Source organism: Marmota monax, unplaced genomic scaffold, assembly GCF_021218885.2.
Source record: "Marmota monax isolate L192 unplaced genomic scaffold, Marmota_monax_Labrador192_F-V1.1 WCK01_AAM20220418_F8-fsc00017, whole genome shotgun sequence".
NCBI classification, from domain to species: Eukaryota; Metazoa; Chordata; class Mammalia; order Rodentia; family Sciuridae; genus Marmota; species Marmota monax.
In genome coordinates this window covers 3,216,355-3,236,831 of record NW_026695241.1, presented here as the reverse complement: position 1 = coordinate 3,236,831, position 20,477 = coordinate 3,216,355, and the positions used below count along the sequence as shown (strand labels likewise).

At 35.7% G+C, this 20,477-nt stretch overlaps 1 protein-coding gene across 8 annotated transcripts in view; it reads left to right on the top strand.

The window, feature by feature from the left end:
* Ppp4r4 (protein phosphatase 4 regulatory subunit 4) overlaps window positions 1-20,477 on the top strand; it is a 105,999-nt gene that overhangs the window by 29,975 nt on the left and 55,547 nt on the right. For 7 of the 8 annotated variants that reach the window (XR_006851003.2, XM_046440573.2, XM_046440572.2 and 4 more), the window contains 4 exons: window positions 15,237-15,384; window positions 15,866-15,939; window positions 17,375-17,481; window positions 18,273-18,380. Coding sequence is in view for 7 of the 8 variants with exons in the window: in XM_046440573.2 (XP_046296529.1) it covers window positions 15,237-15,384; window positions 15,866-15,939; window positions 17,375-17,481; window positions 18,273-18,380 (437 nt within the window). In the remaining variant the exon portion in view is untranslated. Of the gene's footprint in view, window positions 1-11,977; window positions 12,080-15,236; window positions 15,385-15,865; window positions 15,940-17,374; window positions 17,482-18,272; window positions 18,381-20,477 lie in introns of those variants that run through there. The other variant, XM_046440578.2, reaches the window with a different exon arrangement.

The following is a 20,477-nucleotide window of genomic DNA, read 5'->3' as shown; positions in this document are numbered from 1 at the left end:
CTCTTTGATGAGCTGAAAACTGAAGGGATGTGGAGGACAGCCATTTAAGAGTCTCTGGAGAATAGCAGGTAGCCTGAGGTTCAGCAGCTTGGTGAAACAGAGAGGCAGGTGTGGCTGGAAGCTAGTGGGTGGGGGTGGGCTATGACTGCAGAAGAGGTCAGAGCATTTCATAGTTAGTTTTATTCTTAGGCGGTGTAAGGCCATTGAAGGCTTCATGCAGGACAGTGATTTGATCCCACTTACAGTTTACAGTGATCATTTTGGTTACTTTATGGAGAGTGGATTGGAATGGGACAAGTAGGAAGCTTCGTCACTGGTCCTTATGATATTTGATGGTGGCTTGGTTGAGATGACTTGTTCAGACAGTAGAGTGTGAGGTAATACCTGAGATACATTTATTGAGGTTGAGTGATGAGAACTTCATAATGGATTGGATTCAGGAAGTGAGGGATGGCTTCCAGATTTCTGGCTTGAGTATACTATGGTCCTGATAGTTTTCAGTATCTTAGTTGATGATCTATTAAGTCCATGAGGAAAAATAATCTATTTACTAATTCTGTTTTTTCTATAAATTATTTACTTTGAAAGAATATAAAAATATCAATGATAAACATTTTTTATGCAAGAAGTAATAATTCCATGGTTCATTTGTGACATAAATATATGCAGTTTTTAGAACTAACCCTTACTTTGTCTTTAACTTAAAGATCATCAGATAAAATAGCACTGGAGATTTTGCTTGCTTTTTGTGTTACAAAATTTCACAACTTGTATTTTTGTTTTCTTGAATTTGACTTTCATCCTTACAATAATGTCTTAACTGAAAATGGATTTTAAAAAATAAATTGTCGTTTTCAGTTTTAGAGATGCAGTAATTTAACATTAAAAATAAAATGGCAGAAACATAGTTAGGATCGGAATTGAACTAATTCCATTATATTTTTGAAGTTTACTTTCTAAATTGTATCCTAAGTGGATGATGAGTGGTACTGCAGTTAGGCCATTCATCTTGAGGTAAAATTTAAGTAAGAATCTAGAGTGGAAATATTTTCACCTCTAATTTAAGTTCCTTAAATTTGGGAACACTTTAAAATATAGTTGTTATATACATGTTACATAATTTAGCCCTAGTGTATCTTTTGAAAAAGGAATAATTTTTCTGTGGTCTTTGATTGTTTTAATTATTTCCCCACAACATATTAAATTGAAGTTTTAGTTGTTAGATTTTAATATGTGATTTGAACTTCTGACATCTGGAAGTTTAAAGAATTTGATTGTCAAGATAAACTTCTAAAATACTGTAGTCCTTTATAAAATCTTTATACCACATAGTATAAGTGACTTCTTTATAATGCATACGAAAACAAGTTTCTACCTGTTGGAGTTTTTAAATTCATTTAATTTTCCACTTGGGTTTTAGTTTCCAGTCTATATGTTATAAGTCAATACAATGGAAATGTGCAATGTCAGGTATAAATAAAATAACAATAGCAAATAGTTATTGAGTTTTCTTTTGACTGGGCTCTGTAAAACTTTCTATACATTTTTTTTTCCTCTGAATCCTAGTGTTATGGTTTAGAGTGGTATCCCCCAAAAGCTCAAATGTGAGACAATGGAAGAAGGTTTGGAGAAATGATTAAGTTATACCATTAACCTAATCAGTGAATTAATCACTGATTAACTGAGTGGTTACTGAATTGGTGGGGTGTGGCAGGAGGAGGTGGGAATTGGGGGTGTGGCTTTGGGGTCTATATTTTGATTCCGGAAAGTGGAGTCTCTCTCTGCTTTCTGACCACCATGTGAGCTGTGTCCCTCTGCAATACTCTTTTGCCATAATGTCCTGCCTCACCTCAAGCCAGGAGGAATGGAGCCAGCCTTCTGTGAACTAAGATTCTGAAACTGTGAGGCCTCAAATAAACTTTTTCTCCTTTAAAATTGCTCTGGGCAATTCTTTTAGTCACAGCAGTGAAAAAGCTGACAAAATGCTTAGCAGTGGATCTAGAGCAGGTACTTGACAGAGGAAGAAATGACTTGCCAAAAGCAAAAAGCTAGCAAGTGGCACAACAGGAATCCTGGCTCCTGAATCCTCCTCTTAACTAGTATTCAGCCTCCTCATTAGTGGATTGTGACTGAGGCAGATCTGTATTTGATTTCACTTCTCAAAGCTTTGCCATCTCTCATCTGATTGCTGCAGTAGCGTGCCCCTTACCTCCTATAGCCTGTTCCCCCAGAGAGATCTGTTATGGAATCAATCCGACCGTATCGCCATCTTGTATGAATTACTAACGGGATGTGGTAAGTAGTTATAATGCTCCTACATCCCCAAGATAGGAGACCATACTCCTCGGAAACTATGAATATTACCTTATTTGGAAAAAAGGGTCTTTTCAGGTATGGCTAAATTGAGGATTTTGGTGATCCTGGATTATTTGAGTAAGGTCCAAATGCCATCACATGTGCACTTAAAGGAGAAGGCAGAGGAAGATTTGACACAAACATGGAGAAGTCAGTTGAAGACAGATTAGAGTGATGCGACTACAAGTCAAGGAATGCCTGCCACCACCAGAAACTGGAAAACTGGAAGAGCCAAGGAAGAAGATTTTACCTAGCTCTCTGGAGGGCACCTTCCAACTCTCTCTTTGATTTTGACAGAGTGTTGCTGATTTAGGACTTCTCACATTCCTGAACTGGGAGAGATTCAATGTCCACTGTTTAAGCCATTTAGTTTAACTTAACTTGTTACAGCAGCCATAGGAAAATGAGTACAAGTAGCTTCCCATTTCAGGTAGAGTAAAACTTCTTTCCATGTCTTTTCTGACTCAACACCCACCAGTCTTTCCCCTTTGTTTCATAAGAGCAAAATCTTTGTCAGTCTGGTTTATCACTATATCTCCAGAATCTGGATAGTGCCTAGCAAATAGTAAGCACTCAAAAACAATTCTAAAAAAGTCATGATTGAACTTAACCTATTTTGTCCCATCCCAGATGTGGAACACCTATAAAAAGCTTAAATTGAGCAGCAAATATACCACTTATGATAACTTTGAAATAATTACTGTTTTTAGAGGTCTGTTCTTTTGAGAAAAGTAATAGGTGAATGATTAGAGCATTAAAACATAAATATTATGATTTCTAACCTATGTACCTGTGTTAGTTTCATTGAAACATTCACAGAATTGAAAACTCGGGACTTAATGGGTTAATATTCTGAGATGAAAGTCTTTCCCCATAAAACCAGCAATGTATTGGCCCAATTTGCTGATGGCATTCTTGGGTGAGAAATAAAAATGGAGTATTAGTGGTATATGGGAAAGGGAGATGATAGTGTTATATAATAGACTAAGGATAAAAGAGACATAATAAATCAATATGAAAGTTGATTCTTTAAAATTGGTGGATGTGATATGGCAATATTCTGAAAGATTAATTAGTTCTACTTTTATTAATTTTGCATGACTTTATTTTCATATGTAGAAATAGGAGAAAAATTTCACCAATTTCTTCCAATATTTTCTATCTACTGAATATAGGTAGATTTTTAAAAGTGATCTTACTTGGATTTTTTTAATAGAAATATTTGAATAAGAAGCTTTCCTTATTTTTAAAAAGTGTTATTTCAAGCAGCAGAGCACAGTTACATGGACAAAAGATAATAATGTGTTGAGCACTTCCTGTGGGTCAGGCACCGTGCTTAGGGCCTTAGAAACACCCTCTTCAGCATTATCATAACTGCACATGATGTATTTATACTCATTTACAGTTGAGAAAATATAGGCTTAAAAGTTTAGTGTTTGAGTATTAATATCTTGGGGTTGTTTCTAGGAAGCATGACATAATGTAATTTGGTTTGACACTTCTTCCCCCAAAAGAAGTAGTCTGAACTAAGGAATGGACGAATACTGACAAAAGATGCAAGTCACATTCTTCTTTGGTTTGCAGCTCAAAACATATGCCTGTCTTTCTCACTGTAGATGATGTTTTCTTGAAATAAAGCAAAAGTTAAGTTCTAAGGAAAGCAAAAGGATTTTGTGAAAAAAACAAAATTATACATCATAAACAGAACATGTTGTTCCAGATCCCCTGCAGACCATCAAAAACCCACAGTGGAGTACTCTTTTGACAGGCCAAACATTTAGAAGACAGTGAAATATTACTTCTGTAATGTAAGTTTGCGGGAAGGTGATCATCGGGGGAGGATTGACCCCCCTGGGGCAGTTTTATGGTCAGAGAGGCATAAAATTATATAATTTCTTCTTATAGTTTACTGAGTAAAAGGAGAAAAGTATTAATCAAAGAGATTGGCATGAAAAGATGATACAAATTCCTCTTTCTTCTTTATTTACAGCTCAAAAATAAAAGTACTTCACCACAGTGTATTTGGAGAATAATATTTGCATTGTATTTTTTTCTTTTTTTTCTATTTGTATTGAAGGACAAAATTGATTGACATTACTAATTACAATGATAATTAAAGTTTGATGGAAATGTTTACTGAGTATATAGTTTTTCTGGACATACTGAGTTATGTAAGCTAACATTTCTGATACATCTAAAATTTACCTTTCAGAAAATTCTAGTGGAGAACAGGGCTTTCACATGTGTTTCTTAGTCACTCAGTCATTTGTTTTTACCCTGCCTGCAATAAAAATGAAGTAAAATTTTTGAAATTCTTCTAAATGTATAGTTAAGCTTATAAGAAAATAAGGAAAAGTTCCAGGGCTCAAAAACAAAGCAGTCAGTTCCACTCCTACTTAGGGTATAGAAAGCAGCAAGAAGCCGTCACTCTTGTTCTGACACTAGTAGGTTATCCACAAAACTCACAGGATCATAACTTTTCTTGATCTTTATCAGAGCTGGTCACAAGGAAACCAAGTGAACTTACCTCTAAAGATAAAGAAACCTTCTAAGGAAGGAGATGCAGCGGCACCAACCTTTGGCAGAATATAGGAGAAAAAGGTGGCCATTACACAGGGGATCACAAAAAATCATTTAAACTTTCAACAGATTTTTATGGGATGACTCTAGGCCAGCAGAGTCCATTACATTTTGATAACTTGGAGCTCCAGACCCAAGGAAGCCTTGCACTCACCCACTTGCCAGCACTAGCCCCACGTCTCCACTGTTTGCTCATGAAATTGGGAGGCAGAGCAGGTGTGATGGTGATTAGCTGCTGCTGAGGGTTAGAAACAAAGTCTGTCTATTGCTTCAGAACCTTCTCTCTTGTGAAGCAAAGGCCTGATCTCCTGGGAAAAGGTGCAGTGAACCATCCTGCCTTTAGGGCCTGCTTCTGTGGCTGTGGTAGAAGCAAATTCAGCCAAGTCTCCTGGATAATGTTTCTGGAAAAAGGGTGGAAACTTGAGCCTCTTGCCCTTGGGGGAAGGGTGGGAGATACTAGACCTAAGACCCTGAACTAATAGAAAGCAGAGGTCTGTTACCAGTGAGGAATGGGCAGGAAACAACCCTGACAAAGATCTTCCTTCCCCAAGATACAAGGTCATAGGATAGAAGCACTGATAAAGTTCCAGTGCCGAGGCTCAAGCTGAAAGGCCTGGATCTGAGATGAGGTCGGATTATGATAGTCAGGAATCCCTTACCTCCACCATTAGCCCAGCATATGGTAATAAACAACAGTGGTCCCTGACCAGAGTGTGGAGAGAGACTCCTGCTGAGAGTGGAGCAGGAACACTGAGGAAAATATTTCAGGCTGCCCATTGTACACAAGGTAGCAGAGATCTGCTGCGGGGGCGGGGGGGGGCGGGGAGTTTGAAACTGTGATGTTGGGAAAGTTAGCAACAGCAGAGCTCAAACCCAGCTTAACTACTGGATAGATTTATTCATCCCCCATATAGAGAGCCTAGCAGAGGAGGCTAGTCCGTTTCAGAGCACAGATACTGTTACCTCCATCTTCACTGAAAATCCACCTTTCAGTCAAAAATTTCTAGGTACACAAAATAAGGGGGATTAATGACCAAGACATAAAGCAAACAGCAGGTCTAGTATTAGCAATGACCCAAATATTAGAGGTATTAGGAAATTTAAAATAATATGTTTTTTAAATGTGTAAAAAAATCTGGTAGAAAAATAAAATGCACAGACATATAGGGGGTTTCAACAGTGATGATAGTATATCAAATGCTAGAAATAAAAAGATGCTATCAGATTTCTTCAGTAGGCTTATCAGGAATTTGGACACAATTGGAGAAAAGTCAGGGAACATGAAGATAGACATTGTTCAAACCAAAACACAAAGATAAAATAGTGCAGAATGATAGTCTAGAGCGTCCAGTGGTTTTGAGACAGTGTAAAGTGCTCTAATGCCTAGAGAGTCTCAGAATGAGAAAAGAGGACAGGGAAGAAAATCATTTGAAGAAATAATGACTAAGACTTTTCTGAAATTAATGAAAGAACAAAGCATGACCCATGAATCTCAGAAGGCACCAAGCAGGATACATACCCCTGCCCCCAGCTACAGCAAAATAAAACTGCTAACATTAAAAAGAAAAAAAAAAAAGTCAGTCTTGGGAGCAGCCAGAATCAAAGGAAATGTTACATACTGAAGAACAAAGGTGAGGATTGTTCAGAAACTGCAGACGAAGAAAAATGGCACAGAGAGTTAAACAGACCAGCCAACCCACACGTACCCTTAAAATCTTAAAATTGTAAGTTCATTTTTAACATAGGTACAGCAGAAATTCAGTACCAAACAGGGCAGGCTTTTAAAGAAATGGCATTGGAACAATTGGAGAAAGTCTGCATGTTGCACCAAACCGAAGAACAACAATAACCACGACAGATCATATACCTACATGTTAAAAACTAAAATCATAAAATATCTAGAAGAAAACATAAGAAAAAAATCTTTGTGACCTTGGTGAGGTAGGCAAAGATTTCTTAGTATAATTATTACAGTTGGATCCATGGAAGAAGAATTTGACAAATGTGAATGTTCTTCAGAAGACAATTAATGTTAAAAGAATTGATGAGACAAGTCAGAATGGGAAAAATATTGTAAATTATGTACCTGATAGACGACTTATGTTTAGAATATGTACATGAATCTCAAAACTCAATAATAAGAAAACAATTCAGTTGAAAATTTGAAAGACATTCACCAAAGGAGATTTGTGGATGACCAATAAGCATAAGATATTGAACATTATTAGTCATTACAGAAATGCAAGTAGATCTAGTATATACCTATTTAAAAAGCTCTGATCATACCAAGTATTGGCAAGAATGTTCACTGCAGCTTTGTTTATAATAGCCAAAGCTGAAAACTACCCAAATATCCATCTACGAGTGTGGTGTAGCATTCTAATGGAATAATACCTTTTCTATATTCCGGTTCCAAGCTCTTTGTTGGTTATGTGTTTAAATATCTTCTAATCTGTGATTTATCCACATGTCTTAAAGTTTATTTTGCAAACAGGATTGGGTTTTATTTTTCAATTAAATCTGACACAATTTTAATTAAAACATTTGATCCAAAACATGAGAAAAAAAGAAAAATCATCCTATTAAAAATACCATTTAAATCTATTTACATTTAATGTAATCACATGTCATCTTACATTGCATTTGCTTTTTTCTTTTTGCCCACTTTTCTATGTTCCTTTTTCCCTTATTTCCTTTTTTAAAATATATAGTTTTATTCTACTTTCTCTGCCTTCTGTTGGCTGGGAAGTTATATACATTTTTTTCTTCGCTTTTGTCACTAACCTTAGACACTGCAACAAAGACTAAGCAAATTTTAATGTTCCTCAGTATTTTTGCCCTCTTTCTGTCTGATATATGATCCTTACAACTCTTTAATTCCATTTAATCATCTTCTGACTTATATATTAATGCTTTCAAGCACTTTAATTATTTATGTACTTTAACCCTCACAGATATTGTTATAGTTATTATTTTATGTAATCAATATTTATTTAGATTTTCTACATATTTATCAATTCTTGTTGCCTATAGTATTTCCATTTGGTATCATTTTTTTTCCTTCATGAAGAACACCCTTTAGTATAAATTCTCTTGTTTGTTGATCTGAAATGCATTTTACCCACATTTTAAGTAGATTTTTTATTAGCCTAGGATTTTACAGTGCCAATATGTAAATTTCTTTGGGGGATTATGTACAGCTTCTTGAATCTGACTTATTTTGTCAGTTTTCGAAAAATTCATTTTTTTTCAAATGTGGTTCTACCTAATCTTCTCTCTTCTTCTCGGACTCCCATTTCACATATACTAGATGTTTTCATGGTATCACCTATATCTTTAACCTTCTTTTATTTCCCAGCCTTTTTTCTCATTGTGATTTGTTGTGAGTTTTTTTTTTCGGACCTGTCTTCCAGTTTACTAATTCTTCTATGTCTAACCAGATTTTGATTTTGATTATTGTACTTTTTCTGGCGTAGAATTTTTATTTAACTTTTTAATAAATATGCTATAAGTTTTAAAAATATATATTAGAATCCCCTGTTGAAATTCTTAGTTGTGTCTTTTATCTCTTGCACCAGGTATGTAACAGGGAACACCAGTGTTTCTGTTTTCTGGTGGTTTGCCGGTTCTCATTCATGTCGTCTTCTCCTGTGTCTGGGTAGTATTGATTGTGTGCTTGACCTAGTATGTGACAGATTATTTGTGGAAATGGTTTGGGACCTAGGGGAATCTCATCCTTCTTCTGGCCAACACTGCACTAGCCATAAAGTCTCTCGGTCCCCTTTCAGTATGGGGCTTCTCTCCCTGCCAGGCCACCTATGGCAGGAGTGGGGCACTCCTCCTGCTAGTGCAGAGGGGCTGCCAGGGCCTCTGCAAGGCAGCCAGTGAAGTCTCTGAGGCTTTCAGTCTCTTAGACTCTTCTATATATAATCAGCATGTATCTTGGGGAGGAAGCAGGCCTAGACCTACATGTTCACTTTTCTTGATTTCTGGCATTTCTTGGATCATTATCTTGTTAGTTTCCATGTGCCCTTATGCAGAGGATTTCTGTTTTGTCTAGCTTTAAAAAATTATCCTTATTAGAAAGTTGTCTGGGATTACTTAAGTCTAGAAGAGGAAGATTCCTTTCCTTTATTACTCCTTCTTGGTTTAATTTCAGAATGACATTAACCCAAATGTTTCTGTTTGCAACCTGCACAGGTTCTGTACACCTATGCCCCTCTACTGTGCCCTGTCGTCACCCCTACATCCACTCTGGTCAGTTGGTTATTTTCTAGGGATATGGTAGGAATACTTTAGAACATAAAATTAAATATTCTGCCCAAACGCTGCGGCAGCCTCCTCATTTACACATCATGCTCTCAGCCTCCCTCTGTTGAGGTGGAATCACGTTCACAGCAGGAGCTCTCCACTGTTGTCTCTGTTCCCTCCATAGGAGACCCCATGCCTTTAAATACCATCCATGCAGACCACTTCCTTATCAGCAGACCTTTCCTGAGTATCACATCTGTCTGTACGACTTTCTGCTTGTCATCTTTTTTTATAAGTCTCAGAGGCATCTCAGAGTTAGCAGTTGCCCCAGTACCCAAGCTTCCTGCACTGTCCTCCATCCTAATATGTCCTCATACTCTCTTCCTGGTTTATAAGCCAGGGTTTTGGGACTCATCCTTGGTACCATTGGTTCTTTTACTGACGAATTAAGTAATCCTGTTTCTTCCATGACTTACTATTTATTGGCTCTGCTCACTGTCTCCCACTGCACTGCCTCCACCCTAGCCAGGCTCTTATGAGGGCCGTTGAAGGTTCGTGTCATAGCTTTGCAAGGGATCTTCACCCTCTGTCTCCCTCCCATTCCATCCCACCTCTCTCCTTTTTGATTCATTTCCAACTTTATAATCAGCTTGATATTTCAAAGCATTTAAAGCTATAATTTGCATATTCTCTTGCCTAATGCTTCTAAGGCTGTGCATAATTGGCACTATTTCACCACCTCGGCAAACCCTCTCGCTCTGCTCCAGGCTCGCTTATGGGTCTTCTTTCAGTTCTTTTCATCTGCATGCTTCTCCTTACTTCTCAGTGCTGGGAGTGCCTTCTTTCCCACCCTTGCTGTTTCCTCTCTCTCTTTCCCACTCTTTTGTCTAGGATTTCTTTTTATTCACCTATGTCAGTTGTCACTTCTCAGTAAAGCCCTCTCGGACTCCTCACAGATCACCTTTCTTATGGCATATTGTACTTCTTATCTTAGCTCTTTCAGAGATTTAATGACAAATTAGCAGTGTTGTCAGGATGTAAGGTGCACTGCTAGCCCTGCTTACCGATTGCTAGGTCTCTAGCACCTACTGAATGCCTTGAATGTAACTAAATGAGTATTTTTTGAGTGTGAATGTATACAGCCAGCAGAAGTCACTCTAAGGCAGAGGACCCTATCTTTGGACTTTTTGCCAAGTTCTTGGAACCTTAGCATGATACTGGTACTTAATAAATACTGTGGATGAAATTGAAACTACATTCTCTTCAGAATTAGATTTTTAGTGACTGACTAGAAAAAAAGCTCCATTTCTATTTGCTTATAGAAATTACCAAATTTGCAATTGCTACTTTTTCACCAAGAAAACAGTTTGTAATTTTTTCAGAAAGATTTAACTAATTAAATATTGCTATGAGTTATTTAAAATGGTTATTTACAGTGATCACTTTCATTAAGTAGATATTACCTTCATAAGCACATACTTTTGTTGGCAAAATTTGACATTGCTGCCTTACATTTTTATCCTAAGTCATAAAATTATCCATGATTCTAATTTATTATATGTAAAAATGACTTTGCAGAATATTTCAGCTGGAGGTTAAATTTTGAAACCATGGCTCTGACATATATTTTGTTGGTCTTAAGATTTTGCATGGCAGAACATGTCACTGTACATCATAGGAGTCACATGATAGTTGCTGTTGTTACTGGTATTTCCTTTATAGAAAGGGCCTTTGAGGGAATTTTTATGTGGACCTCCTCATGAACCTTGTGTTTAATCCCTGAAATGTTGTTCTGTCTACTGTCTACACTTTATTTCCCAGTTCAGACTGACTTTCTGTGCTCTCAATCACTTCTCTCCATCCTTTATTTTGGTGCAGAATGTGAAAATCAGTGATAGTGAAAAGAATGAGGTATTACAGTGAATTGTAAAGGTATTTTAGAGTTAGCATGTTCCAATTATTCACATTTTAACTTAGTTTTAAAGTCTGTTACAAATATTGCAATTTTATAATGAGAAGAGATATTCACTGTCATTTTTAATTATTGAAAATTCCCACATTTATTACCTTCAATACCCCACATGTTTAGATCCCTATTAATTTTTTAAAAAAATCCAGGATATTATCTCTAAAAGTACACAAAGACATTTTTGTAATTTTCCAGTTCCTTTACCTTATTCAAGCACCATTCTCTGAAAATATGCTTTCCAGTTTTATTAAATAAGATTAGTTTCAAAACATATAGATCTAAAATATTTGTTCTTTTGGACTAATGATTTATATAATACTTCCCTATATATGTATTGTAAAGAGATATATCTATAAATTTTTTTTTTAGTTGTAGGTGGACATAATACCTTTATTTTTATGTTTTTATGTGGTGCTGAGGATTGAATCCAGTGCTTTGCACATGCTAGGTGAGTGCTCTACCATTGAGCCACAACCCCAGCCTGAGATATATCTTTTGATGGATATAATGTAGGTTCGTTGGAGATAGGGCTATTTCCTTCTCTGCATGGAAGGAAGATATCACATTGTTTTACAAAATGCTTTCTTGCACCTTCATGCTAACTCAAGAACAAATTTTAAACATATAAGTGTCTGGTGCATTTCCTTCCTTGAGTGGGAATAGTTTTTTAAATTTGGAAATGTACCATTTTCTCATTTTTCAACTGTCTCATTTCATTTTTGAGGAATTCAAGTTGGGCTGGCAGCCATGCGATAATATCTAAGAGGAATGGTAACTGGCCTTAAGGCATGCACTTAAGCAATAGAGAAATTTACTTTTCAGTGTCTTCCAAGGTCCATGAGGATACACACTTATATATCCAGAGAGTATGGATCTCATATATTTGTCCAGAGGGTGTGACTCTGTGGAGGAGAACGCTTTGGGGTAAGTATCATGCTCTCATTGTACTATGTATCAGAAACATATGTTTAGAAATCATTTGATTTTTTAGCAGTGATAAAATCTCTTAGTCTGTGCTGGTTTCTTAACAGTGGACAGTTCCAGATGTTGAAGTCAGCACAACAAGAGAAAAACCCAAATCCTGATAAGACTTGAGGATTTTTCGAAAATTAAATGCAAACTAGTTGGGGCAAATGTTGCTGCGGGAGTCAAGACTAAGTCACGCAGTAAGAAGAATGAAGCCGGAGAGCTCCACATGTTCTTCTCTGCACACAGTTTGCATATGTGCAAACCCTGGACTTAATGACTTTAGGGGGCAGAATTCAGCTCTTGGAACTTAAAACAGCAGACTCATGTGAACTGGAATGTGCATTGTGGCCCTCACTATTTAAATATTTCTTTGCAAAGTCCTTCTGTTTCTAAATAAAGTCTATGCCTTCTGAAATCTGTAACGATGATGCACACTGGCCACATCAGATCTTTCAAAAGTGTTTTCCAAATTCAAAACTGTTAGTGTGAAACAAATGTTTGTTTTGGAAACAGTTAAAACATCGGAGATGGGAGGATTGGTTTCAGAGACCAATTACCACTTCTGCTTTATGCCTTAATATTCCTTCTCTTTTTCTCTCAGCCAGGAACTCTTAAGATAGATGTGTGATGGATTTTTGGTTGAAAAAAACTTGTAAAACAACATTTGTGCATGTGATATAAAAGCTTAGAACAAAATAAAACCAAACCCAGCCACCTGAATGTGTGATAGATTGCACAGAAGGCTTTGCCGTGGCAGATGCTACTGCCAGATGTCCCTCACTGCCATATGAAGGCTTAGAGTTGGTTTAAGCCTTGCCTTAATCAATGACAAATGGATGTGCAGGATCAGTGAGGAAGAAGTCAGTACTTAGGGGTCTTTGGCTTCTGGCAGGCAAGGGGTAAGTCATAGAGTTGCCAGTTACTAGCTCACTGGCCTTCAGCAAAATACTTCTCTGACCAGAATGTTTTTTCTGCTGTAAAACCATGTATGTTACCTCTCATAGGGTGACTGGTGGTGGTCCCACTGTGCTGAATCAAGGAATCTGGGTATAGAATGTAAACCACCGTCACAGAGCTGTTGGGGCAGAAGATGGCATCGACCACTCTTTATGGGACATGATAGAAAAAGGAGTGAGGAGATCCATTTTTGCTTTACCTTTGGCCAAATTCTACCAAATCCTTAGTCTTTAGAACTCACCTCAAAATCTCTTGAAGCCACCTTTTAGGAGATGTGGAAACTATGCATGAAAGGAGAAAGTAACGGGAGCAGAAAGTTTAAGTGAAAGAGCAAAAGACATTTAGTCATCCAACAGTTGCTTACTGAGTGCCTGCTGTGTGCTAGGAGTTGGGGATGCATTAGTAATCAAATGGACAAAAATTCTTATGGTTAAGTAGATTATGTTCTATTTGGAGGAAAGAGAACGTGAACCAATGCTGCATGGGCTGATGGTGGTGTAAGCTGGGAAGGGGACGCTTTTAGTTTAAAATAGGATCATCAGGGAAGGACTTGTTGAAAAGATGGTGTTGTGTCAAGGCTTGAAAGAGGTCAGATATGCACCATGTGGAAATCTGAGCAAAGAACGGAACTGACAGATCCTGAAGTCACTAAAGGGACTTTGACTTTGAGGAGGAAAGCTGTTGGAGAATTTTGAGCAGAAAAGTGGTATAATCTGATATATTTCTTGAAAGCATCTCTCTGGCTGCTTTATAGAGAATAGATAGCAGAGGGTTGATGGTGGAATCAGGGCTGATTAAGGGTGATTAGACTAATTCAGGCTGGAGACTATGGTGGCTTGGGCTAGGGTGGTAGTGGTAGAAGTGAGAAGTGGTCAGATTCTGGATCTGTTTTGAAGGGAGATTCTTCAGGGTTTATTGATCTTTGATTGGGATGAGTGAGGGGATGACCCTGGAGTTGTGGGGATGAGCATCTAGAAGTTGAAGAGGAAGATTGACAGAGGAACAGGTTTTGGCAAGAGCTCAGTTAAGGTTTGGACCAGGTGAGATTTCTACTTAAATTCTCAAGGGGAGTGTAGAGAAAGTTAGTTGAATGTACAGTGGTCAATATTAAAATGCTCATTTTGAAAAATAAATTGGTAAGTTGTAAAGAAAAGCTGTTTAAATGATTTAAATGCCTATAAAGATTATGCTGTAATTCACATATATATATGAGGGAATGATATAGAAAGATCAGTATTCCTAAAATCACAGAAATGAAATTTTATTTTATGACTGTGAGTCCCATGATGTTCTAGCAAATTTATTAGTAAGAAAATAGTTATATAAGGGGAATTCCCATAATTTCCAAATGTGATTGAACAAAAACACCTTCAACTGCTTTTACATCACACGCACACTCCCTCTGACCTGTGTCTCTCTCAAACTTCTAGAGAAGTACAGGTAATATGTTTGATGTAGTTTATGAAGCATTTTTAAAAAAACTCTTTTATGTGTTGAAAATTTATATTCTAATGTAGGCTTTAGGTTTGAATATGCACTTTAAAATTATTGAAATGGTGAATAGAGATGGTTTCAATATAAGTGATTTCTTTAAAAAACATTTTTATATTTAAGAAGTTCTTTTAAAATGTTTACTTCATGGTAATTTATGTTCTTGCCAGGTGTTTTAAAGGGAGAATACATTGGTATATCCTTAAGTGTATTTCTTTTCATAGTAGAGTGCATAATCTTTATTTTGAAATAGAAATACAAGTAATGAAAACATGTGTGATTAAGCATTGATGTTATTTTTCTAGGTAGAATGACATCTGTACAATAGCAGTAGCAAAATAGAAATTCAAACCCATCAAAAATGCCTACTCTTTTGTTTAAAGGTTTTATACTATTTATAATTTTTATTCAGTAAAATAATGGAATGTTATTGATTTTACAAAAGTCTTAATACAGTTACGGTTTCTGTAGCCCACTGAATTAAATGATTAGGAACAGATTTAGTTCTTATATAAAGTAATAATACCAAGTACATATCCTTACATGTCATATGTAGTATTTTGTCGAACATGACTGTGTTTGGTTTCTGTGATCTTGGGTTTTTAAATATTGTAACTGCTGATCGCTCATCTCTGTAAATAGCAAACTCTCTCTGATTACACAGGAAGCCCTGCATGTTGCAGGAGTGGAAATGCAGTTAACGGCCGCGGTAGCATTTCTGACCATTCTGCAAGAAGAGTCAGTGTCAGTCCATACGTATGCCCACTCCTTTCTCCAAGTCATTCTCCTGCATCTGGAGCAAAGGGACACAGGTCAGGGCCTGGCATGCTTAATCATGTTTCTTTGTTGTTTCTTGTAAATGGCCACGGTGTTATTTGAATTCTGTGAGCCTGATGAGGATAACAGAATAAGGTCAGGCTAATAGTTGAGTGATGGTATGACTTAAAACAGCTGTGGCTGTCGCCATACAAAACCCACAAAATTTAGTATCCTTGAAAGCTGAAGACCCATTAGTTCATCTTGTGATTTATACTTTCCTTTTAGACCTTATTATTTGACATATGTTTACAGTATTATTATATAGCAAAATAACGTACCTTGGGTTTAAGATAATCTCCCAAATTATTTTTAAATATAAAAAATTTTCTAAATATTGCCTAAGAGGAAAAAATAGAAAAATCTCTTTGAATAGGATACTTTCTATTGAATGTTATTGTAACTATTGATGGCTGGGTTGAAATAGCAGTGGTAAGTGAGAAGCTTAATTTAGCATGTTACATGTGTGTCCATCAGGTGTCAGCAACGCATGGCTGGAAACTCTCCTGGCTGTGATAGAAGTATTGCCAAAGGAAACTCTAAGGCACGAGGTAACACTGGTTTTTGTTGATGTTGTTGCTTGTAATAAGTAAGTTTGTTTTTAATACTTTTATTTTATGTTGTGCTGAGAATCAAACCCAGTGCTTCATATGTACTAGGCAACTGTTCTACTACTGAGCTATAACCCTGGCTCATAGTAAGTTTTTAAATTTTGGTCAAAAATGTTTTTTTCAAAGGAATAAAATTGTTTCCCATTTGGAAAGCAACACATGATCACTGTAGAAAATTTGAGTAAAGACAGAAAATAAATGGAAGAAAAATAATTCATGGTTCTGATATGTGGCTACTTGTAAGATTCTGATATATTTCTCTTCAGATTTCCCTATATATGCTTGGTCTTTGCCATATTAGTAATCATGTTGAACCTGTGTATGATTGTTTTCCACTTAGCATGAGTTTTCTACATTATTTTAAATTTATTTGGTAGTAGTTGTAAAACCATGTACTACTTGTTAAACATTTAAGGTTGTTTTCAGCCTTAAGCTTTACAATCAAAATAAGGCATTAAGGAACATCTCTGTAGAATTTTTCCTGTTTTTCAGATAATTTCTTTACCTGTAGCTTCCAGAAAAGTGGAGTTATTGGATCAGAGGGCATTAACATTCTTAAGCTCTTGACTAACAATATGTAAAAGTTTAGTTTTCCTAGATTTTTATCAACAGTGTTATTCTCATTAAATTTAATGTGTTAAATATAGAATTAAATTTTAATTAGAATTAAAAAATATGCTTCTATTTTCCCATATGTTATATTAACATCAATTTTATTTATTCTTTTGGAGTTGTCTGATCTTCAAGTACTATTTATATATGTCATCTATCTTTGTTGCCAATTCTTTGTTATACTTGAAAATATTATTTTCAATTTGTGGTTGGTCTTTTTTAAATATTAGTATATTTTTCTTGAAAAGTTTTAAGTACATTTAAGAGAATAGCAAAAATAGAAAACTTATCCTCTAATGAAATGATTTTTACATTCTTTGAAGATTATCCCTGACACACACACACACACACACACACAGTTAATCTATCTATTCCATATATATATATATATATGGAGAGAGAGAGAGTGTTTATATATATGAGGGATAATCTATATATTCTATATTTCTATATATGTCTATATTTTTGTGCATTCTATATATTTCTATATTTGAGTGCATTTAGATCATTGCAGAATTTACCATAAAATTTATTTCAGTTTTTTTGCTTCTAATTGTTTTTAATTGCATGATTTATCATCATTTTACTTTAACTCAGAAGACAGACAGAGTGATCCAGGTAATGAGCCAGGTACCTCAAAATATAAATCAGGTTCTTTAAAAACATTTAGAATATTAAAATACTCTTTGAAGAAAATATCTGACATTAGTGACAAGAATGTATAAAATTTTGTGAATTTGTTTTCTAAATCTTTTCTCTTTAGATTTTGAATCCACTTGTTTCCAAGGCACAACTTTCCCAAACAGTCCAGTCTCGTTTAGTTAGTTGTAAAATTTTAGGAAAATTGGCCAACAAATTTGATGCCCATACGTGAGTATTTGCATATAATTTTTTATCTCTTTTAACAAATTGATTTAAAATGTATAATGATTGTATGATTAATAATTATGTTCAATTTATATTATTTCACATTACATGCAAGTTTAGATATTTTAACTTTATAGAATTCCCAGACAGAAATTTACTTATCAAGAAGTGTTTCTGCTCGATCTCATGGCTTTTCAGTTTCAAGATCAGTAAGATTAACTTATTTTCTGCTTCCCATGTGATCTTCATATCCCTCACCTAGTGTACTTTTGAGGATCAAATAGCATTATATTAGGACTTCCAAATTTGGTGAACATGACATAAAGGTGGTTTTCCTGCTTTCTTATGTGTTGGTTCTGAATTTGTTATTTTGAATAAATCTTATGTTGAAGTTTTATGAGATATGTTCATAATTCATATGCTGCTCTCTGTCAAGATGACAAATACCAAGTGGAAGTAATGGGATGCTATGTAATTATGACATGAGAGTAAAACATGAAGTTGAAGGATAACACAATGAGATATTTCATTGCTATAGCCTTTTGCTAAGCTATAGACATTCATCTGCCAATCCACAATTAACCATTATTTTTAGCTGATACTGTCATATACATAATTTACAAGTAGATGATGATAACATCCAAATTTAATAACATGTAAAAATGATTTGTAAACCAAAAGATTATATTATAGTGTTATTAAAGGTGATTTAAGAGTTTGATGGTAATTGCTTGAAAATCTTAATTATTCTTAAACATTCACCCATTACATGTTTCTTTGCTCTCCTCCCTCAGTATTAAAAGAGAAATACTTCCCCTGGTAAAATCACTCTGTCAAGATGTAGAATATGAAGTTCGATCTTGTATGTGTCGGCAACTAGAAAATATAGCTCAGGGCATTGGGTAAGTGTACTTTTAGTTCCTTATGCTGCTGTTGTCTTATTTCTGGATTGTCAAACCCTGTATTCCATGAAAGTGTGCTATTGAAAAGGTTCACTGTATGTGATCTTTCAAAGTGATCATGACAAGCACCTCTTGGTGTGTCTGGATTAAAAGAGGTTAAAGGGAAATGTGCTGAGCAAGGTGTAGGCATTCAATTAATGTTAATTTCTTTTCTTCTTACTTATTTAGTTATTGTTCCAAAGGCTTAGATCCAAGAAAGGGAAATGTCCTAGTATAAACCATGCTTGGAATGTAGTAGGGGCATTTATTTTGGCTGATTATTCTCTGGCTGATGGAGGCTTGTTTCCAACGAGATGCTGTCGTGGCAGCCTCTCTCTCTGTCCCTGTACAGTCCAGACGTCCACTCCCAGCTCTGGTTTCCTTGCCCTTTGGGTGCATGAAGCTCAGGGAAGAAAGGCATAGGACAGCTAGTTTATTTTCTTCACCTCTAAATCAAATCTCTTATCAAGCTGTAAGCATGATATTAAAGGCAATCTTATCTAAAACCGTCTTGGGCAACTTTGTTTTAACAGATTTTTTTTTTTTTAAAGGATCTAAATTGTTACCAAATATTGGAGTCTCTTATTTTTGTAGAAGTTGAACTGGTTTTATCTGGTTCTTTGATTCACAACAAGGAAAGTCAATTTATGGTCTTTTATACCATTTTTAATTTTATTTAAGGCCTTGGGAAAGCTTTATGGAGTCATACAGACTCAGAGCATTGAACTATACTGTTCTATGTCTACTCTTGGATTTAGTAAGCTTGACAGTTTACTAGAGTAACCAATTCCCTTGTTTTAATCTCAAAACCAACTTCTTTCTGATAGGTCTTCTAAGTCTAGGTGTCTCTTTTTGGCTCATTGTAGACCATAATGAATTCAGTCTTACCCAATCTATGTATATCAGTCAGGATCACAACTTGGGAGGAGAACAAACTGTTACCTTAATCACTTTATGAAGATGTAGAATATGATTTATCTATTTTTTTCTCATCTGACATTTTGTTAAAAATTGGAGGGTCAAGTGTTTTTAAATTAATCTAAGATTATTGCTTAAGGATTAATTTATAAAAGTAAAACTAGAAATAATCTACCTAGCTTATTAAGTTAGAATCCCCTTAAGAAACTAATTTGTTTAATCATATATGTATTTATTTAATTGTGAATTCATTTGACGTATTAATGACATAATCATAGGACTTTCATGTAATGATAGCAGAAACTATATAATATGTGATTTCTACTGTGATAGTTAGCTTTCTGTTGCTGCAGCAAATACCTGAGGTAAGCACTCTAATAACAGAAAAGGTTTCTCTGGGTACGGAGATGCACACTTATAATTCCAGCTGCTCGTGAGGCTGAGGCAAGAATATCATGAGTTCAAAGCCAGCCTCAGCAAAAGCAAGGTGCTAAGCAACTCAGTGAGACCCTGTCTCTAAATAAAATACAAAACAGGGCTGGGGATGTGGCTCAGTGGTTGAGTACCCCTGAGTTCAATACCTGGTACCTACCCCCTGCCCGCCAAAAAGGAGAAAAGGTTTCTTTTGGCTCACAGTTTTGTAGGTTCTGGTCCATGATCAATTGACCTTGTTGCTTTTGGGCCTGTGACAAGGCAACACATCATGGTGTGAAGCATGTGGTAAAGCACATCTCTCATGGCCAGAAAGTGAAAATGAGAAAAAGGAAAGGGTGAGGTTCCACATTCCCATCAAGGTGTGTCCCCAGTGACCAGAAGACCTCCTCTTCTACAGGTTATATCATCTCCCAATAATAGTCAAGAAAATTAAAAAAAAAAAACCTAAAAATTTGCTCTAATAAAGAAAGTTAATAAACCTTCTGCTTATTTTTCAAAAATTCATTAAAATTTCCCTGATATAAAATGAGACTGAGAATGTGATGATGTTACTACTGAGGTGAAAAAGCTTCAGGGAAGAATAATTTAGATCTAGTTAATTTTTTTTAAAAAAAGTAAAAATGGAATAGAAAAATTTATGTGAACAGTAAATAGTCCAGGACTGGTTAAAAACTTTAGTCAATCAGTACTTAGAAGATGAATTAG